General features: G+C 44.7%; 1 protein-coding gene across 4 annotated transcripts in view; it reads right to left on the bottom strand.

Annotated features, from left to right (window-relative positions):
- GRAMD1A (GRAM domain containing 1A) overlaps positions 1 to 17,514 on the bottom strand; it is a 106,707-nt gene that overhangs the window by 79,832 nt on the left and 9,361 nt on the right. For all 4 annotated transcript variants that reach the window (XM_069948979.1, XM_069948982.1, XM_069948980.1 and 1 more), the window contains exon 2: positions 13,629 to 14,532. In XM_069948979.1, coding sequence (XP_069805080.1) covers positions 13,629 to 13,918 — 290 coding nt within the window. In that variant the 5' untranslated portion in view covers positions 13,919 to 14,532. The remainder of the gene's footprint in view (positions 1 to 13,628; positions 14,533 to 17,514) is intronic.

Genomic DNA, 17,514 nt, shown 5'->3' with positions numbered 1-17,514 from the left:
TATAAGGCTGGAGCCCCCCCATACTCCCTACATTGCAGACTGGCTGCTGGATATAAGGCTGGAGCCCCCCCATACTTTACATTGCAGACTGGCTGCTGGATATAAGGCTGGAGCCCCCCCATACTCCCTACATTGCAGACTGGCTGCTGTGTTTAAGGCCGGAGCCCCCCATACTTTACATTGCAGACTGGCTGCTGGGTATAAGGCTGGAGCCCCCCCATACTCCCTACATTGCAGACTGGCTGCTGTGTTTAAGGCCGGAGCCCCCCATACTTTACATTGCAGACTGGCTGCTGGGTATAAGGCTGGAGCCCCCCCATACTCCCTACATTGCAGACTGGCCGCTGTGTATAAGGCCGGAGCCCCCCCATACTTTACATTGCAGACTGGCCGGTGTGTATAAGGCGGGAGCCCCCCATACTTTACATTGCAGACTGGCTGCTGGGTATAAGGCTGGAGCCCCCCCCATAGTCCCTACATTGCAGGCTGGCCGCTGTGTATAAGGCCGGAGCCCCCCTCCCCTCCCATACTCCCTACACTGCAGACTGGCTGCTGGGTATAAGCCTGGATCCCCCTCATACTCCCTACATTGCAGACTGGCCGCTGTGTATAAGGCCGGAGCCCCCCCATACTTTACATTGCAGACTGGCCGCTGTGTATAAGGCCAGAGCCCCCCATACTTTACATTGCAGACTGGCCGCTAAGTATAAGGCCGGAGCCCCCCCATACTCCCTACATTACAGACTGGCTGCTGGGTATAAGGCCGGGCCCCCCCCTCATACGTTACATTGCAGACTGGCCGCTAAGTATAAGGCCGGGCCCCCCCCTTACGTTACATTGCAGACTGGCTGCTGTGTATAAGGCCGGGCCCCCCCCCTTACGTTACATTGCAGACTGGCTGCTGTGTATAAGGCCGGGCCCCCCCCCTTACGTTACATTGCAGACTGGCCGCTAAGTATAAGGCCGGAGCCCCCCCATACTCCCTACATTACAGACTGGCTGCTGTGTATAAGGCCGGGCCCCCCCCCCCCTTACGTTACATTGCAGACTGGCCGCTAAGTATAAGGCCGGAGCCCCCCCATACTCCCTACATTACAGACTGGCTGCTGTGTATAAGGCCGGAGGTCGGTGAAAGGAGAACTGATTCCCACCATTAGGCTGCATTCACACATAGAGAATCCGCAGCAGATTTGATGCTGCAGATATCAATGGAATTAAATGACTGAACACATCCTGTAATCTGCTGCGGATGCTGCACGTGTGAATGCAGCCTTATAGGGACAGAAGATGGAAGGACGTTGATTCTCTGTAACTGTTACTCAACCTCCAGCGAGAGAAAGATTACCAGGAAACTGCAGAACAAAGACCGAGGGGGAGGGGCTTAATATAAGGAGGAGCCTGGAAGTCCATTTATCTCTGTCTCCGCCCCTGAGGATCCTATCTAAGCTAAATTCTTCAATAAGACTTCATTCCAACCAGCAAAAATAAATAATAAAAAACTGATCGTCGTCATGGAAATCTCCCGCTATGCTACAAATTCTTCATCACTTCTCATCCTGTGAAGAGGCAGAATAGTAATAATAGAAAAGAATCTGAGTAGAAGGGGTAGCAGCTCCACCAGGAGTGCCCGCTGCTCCCCTCACAGCAATGCTCATCCTGGGCCTCCTGGTTCATGAACTAGAACTACAGAGCTACTATCGGCACCCGAGGTCATATACAATAAACAATAGGTGGTTTATAACCGGCAACAGACGGACGTCCCATTTTGATATTTAGTATAGGCCTATTTATTGTAGGGTTGGTCGGACCTCCCCCCACCCCCCAGGCGGCCACCCAGTGCATGGCTCCAGTGGGTGCACTGCCTATCATTGATCTATATCCACAAAGGACGAGTGCCTATCCCACACCTGCTTTCTGGTTTGGCTCTATTGTAGGATCTGCTGGAGTTTGGGGCCCCTGCACAGTACTGACGACACACATGGTGCAATGAAGGTTGGCCGATGCTTTGTGATGGCATCAGCAGATGGCGGCCACCATCTTGATGGATCCATGGCGTCTCCATCTTATCCCATAAAATCTGGAGTTTTAGGAGTTTTCTTTTGGCGGCACTGACACCGTACACCGAGTGTCGGCCCGGGTTACACGTGCAGCAGCCCCGGCTATATTTAGTGTGCAGCCATTCTCTCCATTGTGCCGGGTGCTGGTACCACATACCATATGATCTCCGTGACCCTTTTTCCAATACACAGACACTGAATGTGCTCTCCAGTTACCCTGCGAGAGGTTAAATATCAGGGTCCTGGAGAGTGCAGACGTCACCCTCCTCTCTCACAGCCGGGTCACATGGGACCAGCCCTCAACTCAGCCCAGGCGTCTGCACCGATCACAACTACTCCTTCTATGTGCCAGCGATGTGTTTACATGTGGCAGTGCCCAAGTGCTGAGTGTCCCAGCAGACTGCAGTCTAAGAAAGAATTCCCCTGGTACCGGTGCCAATCTGCAGATATATCTGCCATAACCTGGGGATCTCCTGTATATAGTGATATAGGTAAAGCTGGTATAATCTGGGGATCTCCTTTATATAATGATATATCTACAGCTGGTATAACCTGGGGGTCTCCTGTGTATAATTATATATGTACAGCTGGTATAACCTGGGTATATATACTGTATATAATTATATATGTACAGCTGGTATAACCTGGGTATCCATGTATATAATTATATATGTACAGCTGGTATAACCTGGGTATATATACTGTATATAATTATATATGTACAGCTGGTATAACCTGGGTATATACTGTATATAATTATATATGTACAGCTGGAATAATCTGGGTATATATACTGTATATAATTATATATGTACAGCTGGTATAACCTGGGTATCTCCTGTATATAATTATATATGTACAGCTGGTATAACCTGGGTATATATACTGTATATAATTATATATGTACAGCTGGAATAATCTGGGTATATATACTGTATATAATTATATATGTACAGCTGGTATAACCTGGGTATATACTGTATATAATTATATATGTACAGCTGGAATAATCTGGGTATATATACTGTATATAATTATATATGTACAGCTGGTATAATCTGGGTATCTTCTGTATATAATGATATATGTACAGCTGGTATAACCTAGGGGTCTCCTGTGTATAATTATATATGTATAGCTGGTATAACCTGGGGATCTCCTGTATATAATTATATATGTACAGCTGGTATAACCTGGGTATATATACTGTATATAATTATATATGTACAGCTGGTATAACCTGGGTATGTACTGTATATAAATATATATGTACAGCTGGTATAACCTGGGGATCTCCTGTATATAATTATATATGTACAGCTGGTATAACTTGGGGATCTCCTGTATATAATTATATATGTACAGCGTGTATAACCTGGGTATCTCCTGTATATAATTATATATGTACAGCTGGTATAACCTGGGTATCTCCTGTATATAATTATATATATACAGCTAGTATAACCTGGGTATCTCCTGTATATAATTATATGTGTACAGCTGGTATAACCTGGGCATCTCCTGTATATAATGATATATGTACAGCTGGTATAACCTGGGGATCTCCTGTATATAATTATGTATGTACAGCTGGTATAACCTGGGGATCTCCTGTATATAATTATATATATACAGCTGGTATAACCTGGGTATATACTGTATATAATTATATATGTACAGCTGGTATAACCTGGGCATCTCCTGTATATAATGATATATGTACAGCTGGTATAACCTGGGGATCTCCTATATATAATTATATATGAACAGCTGGTATAACCTGGGTATATACTGTATATAATTATATATGTACAGCTGGTATAACCTGGGTATGTACTGTATATAATTATATATGTACAGCTGGTATAACCTGGGGATCTCCTGTATATAATTATATATGTACAGCTGGTATAACCTGGGTATATATACTGTATATAATTATATATGTACAGCTGGTATAACCTGGGTATATATACTGTATATAATTATATATGTACAGCTGGTATAATCTGGGTATCTCCTGTATATAATTATATATGTACAGCTGTTATAACCTGGGTATCTCCTGTATATAATTATATATGTACAGCTGGTATAACCTGGGGGTCTCCTGTATATAATTATATATGTACAGCTGGTATAAGCTGGGTATATATGCTGTATATAATTATATATGTACAGCTGGTATAACCTGGGGATCTCCTGTATATAATTACATATGTATAGCTGGTATAACCTGGGGATCTCCTGTGTATAATTATATATGTACAGCTGGTAATAACCTGGGTATATATACTGTATATAGTGATATACGTACAGCTGGTATAATCTGGGTATATATACTGTATATAATTATATATGTACAGCTGGTATAACCTAGGGATATAGTATATGTATATATGAATGTTCTTATCTTAACGGAGGGTGTGTATAGTGGTGTATAGAAGATTACTGGGGCTCCAGCCTCCTCCCCACAGGGTACCACCCATCCTGCCATCCTGTGTGGTAGGGGCACCGCCTGGTGATGCCGCTTATCTATTACATTGCACACAGGTTTCTAAGAAGAAAAACGGTGAGGAGAGATGGAAGCTCACACACTGGGGAATCCTGCAAATATACTAAAAAAAACTACACATAAAAATAACGGGTCCGGCTGCCACTGACACCAGGATGAGTGAATGTGACCATTCTACAGGAGAGCCCATGCGGGACCCTCATCTCTGGGTATAGATGTGCGGGACCCTCATCTCTAGGTATAGATGTGCGGGACCCTCATCTCTAGGTATAGATGTGCGGGACCCTTATCTCTAGGTATAGATGTGCGGGACCCTCATCTCTGGGTATATATCTGATGTACCGGACCCTCATCTCTAGGTATAGATGTGCAGGACCCTCATCTCTGGGTATAGATGTACCGGACCCTCATCTCTGGGTATAGATGTGCAGGACCCTCATCTCTGAGTATAGATGTACCGGACCCTCATCTCTGGGTATAGATGTGCGGGACCCTCATCTCTAGGTATAGATGTGCGGGACCCTTATCTCTAGGTATAGATGTGCGGGACCCTCATCTCTGGGTATATATCTGATGTACCGGACCCTCATCTCTAGGTATAGATGTGCGGGACCCTCATCTCTGGGTATATATCTGATGTACCGGACCCTCATCTCTGGGTATAGATGTGCGGGACCCTCATCTCTGGGTATAGATGTGCGGGACCATCATCTCTGGGCAGGGGCGGATTAACTTCACTATGGGCCCAGGCTGTTCACCAAGCTTGGGCCCCCACAACCCATTGTAACTATAGTGGCACTAACAAGTCTTTTTCCTCCATAGTGCAGCCTGTAAAGGACCTGTGGTGACATCATTGTCACATGATAAGGTCCTTCAATATATTCCCTAATGTTACTGCATTGTCTCCTGGCTGCAGTTTCACCCTGATTTGTGCAAAATTGCGGTAAAAAGCAGCAATTTTTATGCAAATCATGGCTGAACTGTAGTCTGGAGATAATACACCACTGAAAGTATAAGTCTGTTTGGGTGGCCAAGGGCCCCTCAGGAGCTCAGGGCCCCGGGCTACCGCCCAAAATGGACCTATTATAATCCGCTACTGTCTCTGGGTATATATCTGATGTACGGGACCCTCATCTCTGGGTATAGATGTACCGGACCCTCATCTCTGGGTATATATCTGATGTACGGGACCCTCATCTCTGGGTATATATCTGATGTACCGGACCCTCATCTCTGGGTATAGATGTACCGGACCCTCATCTCTGGGTATATATCTGATGTATGGGACCCTCATCTCTGGGTATATATCTGATGTACGGGACCCTCATCTCTGGGTATAGATGTACCGGACCCTCATCTCTGGGTATATATCTGATGTATGGGACCCTCATCTCTGGGTATATATCTGATGTACGGGACCCTCATCTCTGGGTATATATCTGATGTACGGGACCCCCATCTCTGGGTATATATCTGATGTACAGGACCCTCATCTCTGGGTATATATCTGATGTATGGGACCCTCATCTCTGGGTATATATCTGATGTATGGGACCCTCATCTCTTGGTATATATCTGATGTATGGGACCCTCATCTCTGGGTATATATCTGATGTATGGGACCCTCATCCTCCTCACGTGGAGCTCGGCCTCCGCCATCACGATTAACCTGATTTTCTGCTGTGTTGGACGCCAGCACCTCCAGCTCTGCCATAAAGCGGGATTATAAATTGTCCCGGAGCTGCGAATAGTCAGACATATGGCTGGTAAGGTAAGTGCTCCTCACGTGGCTCAGTGGGTAGATATACCATAGAGGGGGGAGCATCTCCTCCATATGTTTCTCTACAGTAATCCCATATGTAAGATCTCTGCTTGCTGTCAGTGTATGTGGTACCCCAGGGCCCACCCTCCACCTTCGCTGGAACTGTCCGGCTCACTGGCATCGGCCTCTGTCAGCTGCAGAACATTTCATTAACCCCCTGGAGAATGCAGGCCGGCTGCCCAGATAATCCGCAGCCGGCCACAGCTCTGTGGAGGGGGAGATCCAGCAGGGACGGGCACAGGGGGCACTGGGGATGGAGCAGGGGGCGTCCTGTGTAGCTATAGGACGGTAGCCATACTGCAGTCGTGCAGGGGATATATTATTTCCATTCATGGAGGGAAGCCGGCCAGATATTATACGTGTAGCCTCAGAGGATCCTGGGCGGGCGGGCGGGGAGGGCAGGGGGTGTCAGGCTGGCACACACTTGGTGCACAGACTTCTGTAGAAGCTGCAGGCCCTGTGCCAGTATCCAGATAAACAAGTTACACACAGACTGGCACAAGAAGGGTGAGAAATTAAAGGGGCAGGGTAAAAAAATACAAGGGAATGCTGCCATCCTTTACACCACCATAGCAGTACTATGTAAGTGTGTGGTATAGCAGTACTATATATATGTGTGTGTGGTATAGCAGTACTATATATATGTGTGTGGTATAGCAGTACTATATATATGTGTGTGGTATAGCAGTACTATGTAAGTGTGCGGTATAGCAGTACTATGTAAGTGTGTGTGGTATAGCAGTACTATGTAAGTGTGCGGTATAGCAGTACTATATATATATGTGTGTGTGTGTGGTATAGCAGTACTATGTAAGTGTGTGGTATAGCAGTACTATATATATGTGTGTGGTATAGCAGTACTATATATATGTGTGTGGTATAGCAGTACTATATATATGTGTGTGGTATAGCAGTACTATATATATGTGTGTGTGGTATAGCAGTACTATATATATGTGTGTGGTATAGCAGTACTATATATATGTGTGTGGTATAGCAGTACTATGTAAGTGTGTGTGGTATAGGAGTACTATGTATGTGTGTGATAGAGCAGTACTATGTAAGTGGGTGTGGTATAGCAGTACTATGTAAGTGGGTGTGGTATAGCAGTACTATATATATGTGTGTGGTATAGCAGTACTATATATATGTGTGTGTGGTATAGCAGTACTATATATATGTGTGTGGTATAGCAGTACTATGTAAGTGTGTGTGGTATAGCAGTACTATATATATGTGTGTGGTATAGCAGTACTATGTAAGTGGGTGTGGTATAGCAGTACTATATATGTGTGTGTGGTATAGCAGTACTATGTAAGTGGGTGTGGTATAGCAGTACTATGTAAGTGGGTGTGGTATAGCAGTACTATATATATGTGTGTGTGGTATAGCAGTACTAAATATATGTGTGTGGTATAGCAGTACTATGTAAGTGTGTGTAGTATAGCAGTACTATATATATGTGTGTGTGGTATAGCAGTACTATGTAAGTGTGTGTGGTATAGCAGTACTATATATATGTGTGTGGTATAGCAGTACTATGTAAGTGTGTGTGGTATAGCAGTACTATATATATGTGTGTGGTATAGCAGTACTATATATATGTGTGTGGTATAGCAGTACTATGTAAGTGTGTGTGGTATAGGAGTACTATGTATGTGTGTGATAGAGCAGTACTATGTAAGTGTGTGTGGTATAGCAGTATTATGTAAGTGTGTGTGGTATAGCAGTACTATATATATGTGTGTGGTATAGCAGTACTATATATATGTGTGTGGTATAGCAGTACTATGTAAGTGTGTGTGGTATAGGAGTACTATGTATGTGTGTGATAGAGCAGTACTATGTAAGTGTGTGTGGTATAGCAGTATTATGTAAGTGTGTGTGGTATAGCAGTACTATGTAAGTGTGTGTGGTATAGCAGACAGTACTATGTAAGTGGGTGTGGTATAGCAGTACTATGTAAGTGGGTGTGGTATAGCAGTACTATGTATGTGTGTGATAGAGCAGTACTATGTAAGTGGGTGTGGTATAGCAGTACTATGTAAGTGGGTGTGGTATAGCAGTACTATGTAGGTGTGTGTGGTATAGCAGTACTATATATATGTGTGTGGTATAGCAGTACTATGTAAGTGTGTGTGGTATAGCAGTACTATATATATGTGTGTGGTATAGCAGTACTATATATATATGTGTGTGGTATAGCAGTACTATGTAAGTGTGTGTGGTATAGGAGTACTATGTATGTGTGTGATAGAGCAGTACTATGTAAGTGTGTGGTATAGCAATACTATGTAAGTGTGTGGTATAGCAGTACTATATATATGTGTGTGGTATAGCAGTACTATGTAAGTGTGTGGTATAGCAGTACTATATATATGTGTGTGGTATAGCAGTACTATGTAAGTGTGTGGTATAGCAGTACTATGTAAGTGTGTGGTATAGCAGTACTATATATATGTGTGTGGTATATCAGTACTATGTAAGTGTGTGGTATAGCAGTACTATGTAAGTGTGTGGTAGAGCAGTACTATATATATGTGTGTGATATAGCAGTACTATGTATGTAGCGTAGCAGTGTTATATATGTGTGTAGTGTAGCAGTACTATGTATGTGTGTAGTATAGGAGTACTATGTATGTAGCGTAGCAGTATTATATATGTGTGTAGTGTAGCAGTACCATGTATGTGTGTAGTATAGCAGTACTATATATATGTGTGTAGTGTAGCAGTACTACGTATGTAGCGTAGCAGTATTATATATGTGTGTAGTGTAGCAGTACTATTTATGTGTGTAGTATAGCAGTACTATGTATGTAGCGTAGCAGTATTATATATGTGTGTAGTGTAGCAGTACTATGTATGTGTGTAGTATAGCAGTACTATGTATGTAGCGTAGCAGTATTATGTATGTGTGTAGTATAGGAGTACTATGTATGTAGCGTAGCAGTATTATATATGTGTGTAGTGTAGCAGTACCATGTATGTGTGTAGTATAGCAGTACTATATATATGTGTGTAGTATAGCAGTACTATGTATGTAGCGTAGCAGTATTATATATGTGTGTAGTGTAGCAGTACTATGTATGTGTGTAGTATAGCAGTACTATGTATGTAGTGTAGCAGTATTATGTATGTGTGTAGTGTAGCAGTACTAGGTAGCTGTGTGTAGTAAAGCTGTACTATATAAGTAGGTAGTATAGCAGTACTGCGTATATTTCGTATACCATTACTACACGTGTATGGTCTAGCAGTACTACGTATGTGTGCAGTATAATGGTACTATGTATATGTGCGATATAGCAGCACTATGTATCTGTAGTACATATGTTACCCTTTACACGCAGATCTGGGGGCACCCACTATATCGCTATACCCTGTGCCTGGCTATGCTGAGTCTGTAGACTGTGAGCCTCCATGGGGCAGGGGCTGATCTGGGTGATGACAGGCTCTGTACAGCGCTGAGGAATAAGCTGGCACTATATAAAGAAAGGCATTATTATTATTATATCCTCCTATACCCCAGGGGCTGTCCTCTCCAGCCTCTCACGGGTTACCTCTATGGTACTGAGTAACTTGGCAGATACTTGGTATATTTTTCTTTGTGTCATGTGACATTGTTGCATCGTGCCTCGTTCCATTGTTCTTTGACCTTGTGTTGTGATCCACAAGAACTTTATTTATTGCTTGTTTGTTCCCTTTGGGCTCATGTGTCTGTGACCGCTGTGGATCTCATTGTTCTGGTCAGGTGTGGGCGCCGAGGTCACTGACTCCGATAAAAATGTGATGGCATTTCTTGCCCCCCATAACTGTGACATCTCCATCTGTATTATAGGTGATATGGGCATCACAGCGACCTCTGGTGTCCATAGAGAAGAACACTGCTCCCCCCAACCTGGATGATACCCCCAACCTAGAATTCAGCCGGATAACTGCCTTGTAGTGATTATAATGCAGAATCACAGCGCCACCTAGTGGTAATCATTGAAGCGACACCAACCTGAAACTCTTGGGAAACTACAACTCCCAGCATGTCTCCCCAACCTGGATCCTAATGATCTATATGCTTCTACATGCAAAGACTGGAAAACCATCTTAAGTACACAGCCATATGGTTTGTTGCAATGTATTAGTTCAGAAAACTGTTATTAAAGGGGCTGTTCACCAATTTGTTTTTCTTTCAAATCAACTGGTGCCAGAAAGTGTCAGAGATTTGTAATTTACTTCAATTAAAGAATCACCAGTCTTCCAGTACTTATCAGCTGCTGTATGTCCCGCAGGAAGTGGTGTATTCTCTTCAGTATGACACAGTGCTCTCTGCTGCCACCTCTGTCCGTGCCAGGGACTGTCCAGAGCAGCAAAAAATCCCCATAGAAAACCTTTCCTGCTTTCCAGACTGGAAAGAATAAACCACTTCCTGCAGGACATACAGCAGCTGCTAAGTACAGGAAGACTAAAGATTTTTTAATAGAAGTAAATTACAAATCTCTGGCACATTCTGACACCAGTTGATTAGAGAAAATTTTGGGGGGGGTGAACGGTCCATTAATTCTTATTACACAGCATTTCTATCCTTTCCTAGACTCCATGCGGATTGGTTTTCCCTGCACTGATACACTGTACCAGAACCTCAGCTGTGAGAAGTATTACACCAGATTTCCATTCACTGACAGCTGGCACAGAGCCTTAAGTTGGTAATATACTGAAAAATAACTTAAAAGTTTATTATTACAAGAACTGGAATAACTTTTGAGCCCAAGAGCAGAGGGTCCTACAGCTGTGATGAGTTACCGGACCCCTGGACCCCGGCAGTTGGAATATTAACCCTGCTGTACTATGGCTAACCTAGTGAGTACAGACAGAGGAACACAAGGAGGTAATGTATCACCGTATTAACCAGTCACTAAGCATCCTGTGCATGGCTCAGTAATATCAATGTATGAACACTAGAGGGCAGCATAATGACGTTACAGGCAGCAGAACTATTACTACCACAGGGTCTGATTACTATATATATACTAACAGATGTAACTGCTCCAATGTGCTGCTGCCTCACTACGTTGGATACCCCTATACTCTGACATCACTGTCTGCATTATTCTTCCATTGTGACATCACTATGTGCATTATCCCTGTGCTGTGACATCACTGTGTACATTTTCCATCTAATGTGACATCACTGTGTATATTATCTCTGACCTGTGACATCACTGTGTGTTTTATTCTTCCATTGTGACATCACTTTGTGCATTATCCCTGTGCTGTGACATCATTGTGTACAGGGGTGTAACTAGAAATGGCTGGGCCCCATAGTAAACTTTTGCTTGGGCCCCCCACCCCTTTCCGACTGACCACTAAGCCATCTAACTACATAACTACAAGTGCTTGCAGTTTAAAGGACATTTACAGATCTCGGGAGGCTTGCTTGGCCACCTGCTGCTGCAAATGATGACGGCTCAGGGGGCCCAGTGTATTGCAGGAGCAGGCCATGGGGCCCCCTGATGCGGTGGGCCCCAAAGCAGCTGCTTTGGCTGCTACAGTGGTAGTTACGCCCCTGACTGTGTACATTCTCCACCTAATGTGACATCACTGTATAGATTATCTCTGACCAGTGACATCACTGTGTGTTTTATTTAGAGAGTTTTTATCACAATTTTTAATCCACAGTATAGGGGACGAGCGTCTGATCGGTGGAGGTCCGACCACAGGGACCCCCACCAATCATGAGTACGGGGGTCCTGTGTCCCCGATTTGAAGGGAGTGGAGGTCAGCCATGCATGCTGTAGCTCCCTGATGATGATGATGATGATGAGTACAACGCTCCACTATAACCATCAGGCCCATAGAGATGACTGGTCTAGAGCAGTGAAGAGGTTAATGTAAGGGGTCCTTAGAAGATGGTGTAGCTGAGCACTTGCCCAGTTTGCCGCCCCCTAAATCTCCTATCTTGGCACCATCTACAGTATATACGGCAGTATTGATGCTCTCGGTATCAGGACGCTGCCAGGACATTGCTGACCCTGCATTTCCTCTGCAGACTGCTGCATGGAGATTTACCTGTCAGCAGCCGGAGATCAGCCGGATATTCCCAGCAATGGAGCTGCCAGCGGGGGAGACGCCTAGTATAGCGCCTACCCGGGTAATGCTGGGGCACCATAGAGACGGCACCCATAACAGGGATGCCCTTCCACTTTAGCAGGGGCAAAGGGAGGGGAATAAGTATAGTCCTATGTGAGTGGAGGAGCACCATACATCTCCCATTGTAAGAGGGGTGAGGCTACCCCACCTTCCTTCTCCCGGGGTCCCTTAGCAGCCATAGGGGCCCCATCTATTCTTATTACAGTCATCTCATGGTCCCTATTGGCCTCTGATCATCTTTCATCTCTCAGGACAAGGACGGGATCTGAAGGTCTGTCCCTGGGAATGTCCTTGTTTCTACAGCTGCAGATTTATGGGAGGACTCTATTTTTCCTATCTGTCAGTAACCCGGCCTTGCCCTGTGTTCCCCAACTGTGGCTCTCCAGCAGTTGCAAAACTACCACTCCTAGAATGCCTTGACAGCTGAAGGCTGGGATTTGTAGTTTTTCAACAGCTGGAGAGCAACAGGTTGGATGACACTGGCCTAACCTTGTCTGCAGTACCACTCCCATACTACAGGTGGTGCTGTGTTCAAGATATCTGATTATGGGATCACTCCTCCTACAAATAAAAATAAAAACTTGGCTGCAGTACCACCCCCATACTACAGGTGGTGCTGTGTGTACAAGGTATCTAATTACAGGATCACTCCTACTCCAAAGAAAAAATAAAAACTTAGCTGCAGTTCCACCCCATACTATAGGTGGTGCTGTGTGTACAAGGTATCTCATTATGGAATCATTCCTACAGAAAAAAAAAAAAAAACTTGACTGCAGTAGCACCCCCATGCTACAGGTGGTGCTGTGTGTACAAGATATCTGATTATGGGATCACTCCTACTCAAAATAAAAAAGAAAAACTTGGCTGCAATACCACCCCCATACTACAGGTGGTGCTGTGTGTACAAGGTATCTCATTATAGAATCATTTCTACCAAAAACAAAGAAAAACTTGTCTGCAGTACCACCCCCATACTATAGGTGGCACTGTGTGTACAAGGTATCTGATTTCTGAGATCTCTCCAGACCACCTACAGGATGGGAGGAGGAACTACATCCCAATGCTGGCAGTCAGCAGTAATAAGTTGGTCACTCACCATCCTCCTTCTCTCCTGCTCAGCCATTTCTTCAGCAGTCCCCGCTTCCTCTTTGGTGAGGCGCTGGGCGTGGAGCAGTTTGACCAGGCTTCGTCTTCGCTGGATGGGGTCACCTCTATGGTGGGGGGCTTCAGAGTTTTCCCCCGGACTTTTGTCCCCTCCGGCTCACTCCCACAACATGACTCGGGTGACCTCTGACCCTTCTTCAGTTTTAGCCGCCGTCGCCTGGCGCTTGGCGTGGAGGAGCAGGACCACAGCTCCGGAGGCTTCAGCTGCCTAAAGGTCTCCATAGTAACCGCGGCCTAGCATGTCCGACAACCGCTAGGATTAGGCCGCCATTTTTGGTTGTGTCAGAGCTGAGAGTTTCTAATCTTTGGCCTCATCTCCAGGCGGTCTCAGACGTGACCGCTCTCCTGGTACCCTCCAAGTGTCTCCGCCATTACTGTCTATTAATAAAGCTTTAATGTGCACTTATCATGGTGGATGTGAGGAGCGGGAGTTCCATACCACAGAGAGGCGGGGGAGGGGGCTGACGCTTTCCAGAACAATCACATTAAAACGTCTTAATTATCGTAAGTGCAAAATATCCCTTTGGTCAAAGCTGCTGAGTGCGGCCTAGAGCCGATCCGGCAGAGGGGCTAATGCCAGGCGGCAAAGCCGAGAGAACTCCCCGCCACCACCAGCCCGACCCCCTGAGGAGGTCACACAGCACCCGCACAGCCCCGCACTCTGACGCCTTTAGCGGCTCCTCCTGACGCTGAGGTGGTGAGATGCTCTGCAGGGCGGTCAGTCATTGCCTCTGCGCTCCCTGAAGTTCAGGAGTCCTCATGCAGGTCTCTTCTATGTCGTCAGAATCCAGCTTACAAATAAAGCTACGAATGGTCAAAAATACTCCGGACACCATCTGGGGAGACACAAACAGAGGTGATTATTATCAATAAAAAAAATACTATATTGTATATCTGAGTGGGTAACACGTCATGCTAGGGGTCTTGTAGACCAGGCAATGCTTCTGTGTAAACAAGCTCTCCTCCAGAGGGAAGAAGGCTAACCTCTGCTGCCACCTGCTGGATACGATGGTCTTAAAGGGTAACTTCGCAGTAATTTTCTCCTTTTCAAATCAGCTGGTGTCAGAAAGTTATACAGATATACAGATATTTCTATTAAAAAAAAAAATCTTCCAGTACTTACCAGCTGCTGTATGTCCTGCAGGAATTGGTGTATTCTTTCCAGTCTGACCCAGTGTTCTCTGCTGCCACCTCTGTCCATGTCAGGAACTGTCCCCATAGAAAACCTCTTCTGCTCTGGATAGTTCCTGACATGGACAGAGGTGGCAGCAGAGAGCACTGTGTCAGACCAGAAAGAATACACCACTTCCTGCAGGACATACAGCAGCTGATAAGTGCTGGAAGACTGGAGATTTTTTTTAAATAGAAGTAAATTACACATCTATATAACTTTCTGACACCAGTTGATTTAAAAAAAAAAAAAGTTATATTTGAGTGGAATACCCATTTAAGTCTACGTTTGCACCCACTGCTTCTGGGGACTATCCTACTGTAATCAGGACTGTTGCTGTATGCATCCACTGTGGAGATGGGGTCACATGGGGACATGTCCTGAAGCCCCCCTCTATCTACCAGCAGCTGCACATTAGAAAAACATGGCTTCCTAAAACAGCGCCACTCCAGTCCGCAGGTTGTGTCTGGTATTGCGGCTTATCTCCACTAAAGTAAATGAGATTGGGCTGCCATACTGCAGACAACTAGTAGACAGGTGTGGTGCTGCTTAGAGGACAAGCCATGTTTTTCTATGCTATACAGCAGGCGCAGTGATGAAGGAGTCTGGGCCAGTTATTTATAGAACGCCATTGACTTCTCCGCAGATCCTGAAATGAATGAGAAGCCGCAGGTCGCGCTGGCGAGGGAAGATTTTAATTAAGAGCCATAAATATTCTCAATGTAGCCTGCTGAGGGGGCGGGGCTTAGACTGGCGGCCATATTGCAGGGATGTGCTAGAGGAGGCGGCGAGCCCATCAATCTGACCGACCACAATGATGGCGCATGATGACAGCGCTGCCACCCGGGGATTACCACCGAGTACTGAGACGGGTGATCCTTATACATCACACAGCAGAGAAGTGGTACTGTGCACTGTATATATATATACAGGACAGGAGAAGTGGTACTGTGCACTGTCCATATATACAGGACAGGAGAAGTGGTACTGTGAACTGTATACATATACTGAGGATTACACCCAGCATACAGGACAGGAGAAGTGGTACTGTGCACTGTATATATACTGAGGATTATACCCAGCATACAGGACAGGAGAAGTGGTACTGTGCACTGTATATATATATATATATATATATATATATACTGAGGATTACACCCAGCATATAGGACAGGAGAAGTGGTACTGTGCACTGTATATATATACTGAGGATTATACCCAGCATACAGGACAGGAGAAGTGGTACTGTGCACTATATATATATATATTGAGGATTACACCCAGCATACAGGACAGGAGAAGTGGTACTGTGCACTGTATATATATACTGAGGATTATACCCAGCATATAGGACAGGAGAAGTGGTACTGTGCACTGTATATATATACTGAGGATTACACCCAGCATACAGGACAGGAGAAGTGGTACTGTGCACTGTGTGTATATATATACTGAGGATTACACCCAGCATACAGGACAGGAGAAGTGGTACTGTGCACTGTATATATATACTGAGGATAACACCCAGCATACAGGACAGGAGAAGTGGTACTGTGCACTGTATATATATACTGAGGATTATACCCAGCATATAGGACAGGAGAAGTGGTACTGTGCACTGTATATATATACTGAGGATAACACCCAGCATACAAGACAGGAGAAGTGGTACTGTGCACTGTATATATATACTGAGGATTATACCCAGCATACAGGACAGGAGAAGTGGTACTGTGCACTGTATATATATACTGAGGATTATACCCAGCATACAGGACAGGAGAAGTGGTACTGTGCACTATATATATATACTGAGGATTATACCCAGCATACAGGACAGGAGAAGTGGTACTGTGCACTGTATATATATACTGAGGATTACACCCAGCATACAGGACAGGAGAAGTGGTACTGTGCACTGTGTGTATATATATACTGAGGATTACACCCAGCATACAGGACAGGAGAAGTGGTACTGTGCACTGTATATATATACTGAGGATAACACCCAGCATACAGGACAGGAGAAGTGGTACTGTGCACTGTATATATATACTGAGGATTACACCCAGCATACAGGACAGGAGAAGTGGTACTGTGCACTATATATATATACTGAGGATTATACCCAGCATACAGGACAGGAGAAGTGGTACTGTGCACTGTATGTATATACTGAGGATAACACCCAGCATACAGGACAGGAGAAGTGGTACTGTGCACTGTATGTATATACTGAGGATTATACCCAGCATACAGGACAGGAGAAGTGGTACTGTGCACTGTATATATATATATATATATATATATATATATATATATATATATATATATATATATATATATTGAGGATTACACCCAGCATACAGGACAGGAGAAGTGGTACTGTGCACTGTATGTATATATATACTGAGGATTACACCCAGCATACAGGACAGGAGAAGTGGTACTGTGCACTGTGTGTGTATATATATACTGAGGATTACACCCAGCATACAGGACAGGAGAAGTGGTACTGTGCACTATATATATATACTGAGGATTACACCCAGCATACAGGACAGGAGAAGTGGTACTGTGCACTGTATATATATACTGAGGATTATACCCAGCATACAGGACAGGAGAAGTGGTACGGTGCACTGTA

This window comes from Dendropsophus ebraccatus, chromosome 12, assembly GCF_027789765.1.
Source record: "Dendropsophus ebraccatus isolate aDenEbr1 chromosome 12, aDenEbr1.pat, whole genome shotgun sequence".
Taxonomy (NCBI): Eukaryota; Metazoa; Chordata; class Amphibia; order Anura; family Hylidae; genus Dendropsophus; species Dendropsophus ebraccatus.
The sequence above is the reverse complement of the archived record's forward strand: the minus strand, read 5'-3'. Positions and strand labels throughout refer to the sequence as shown.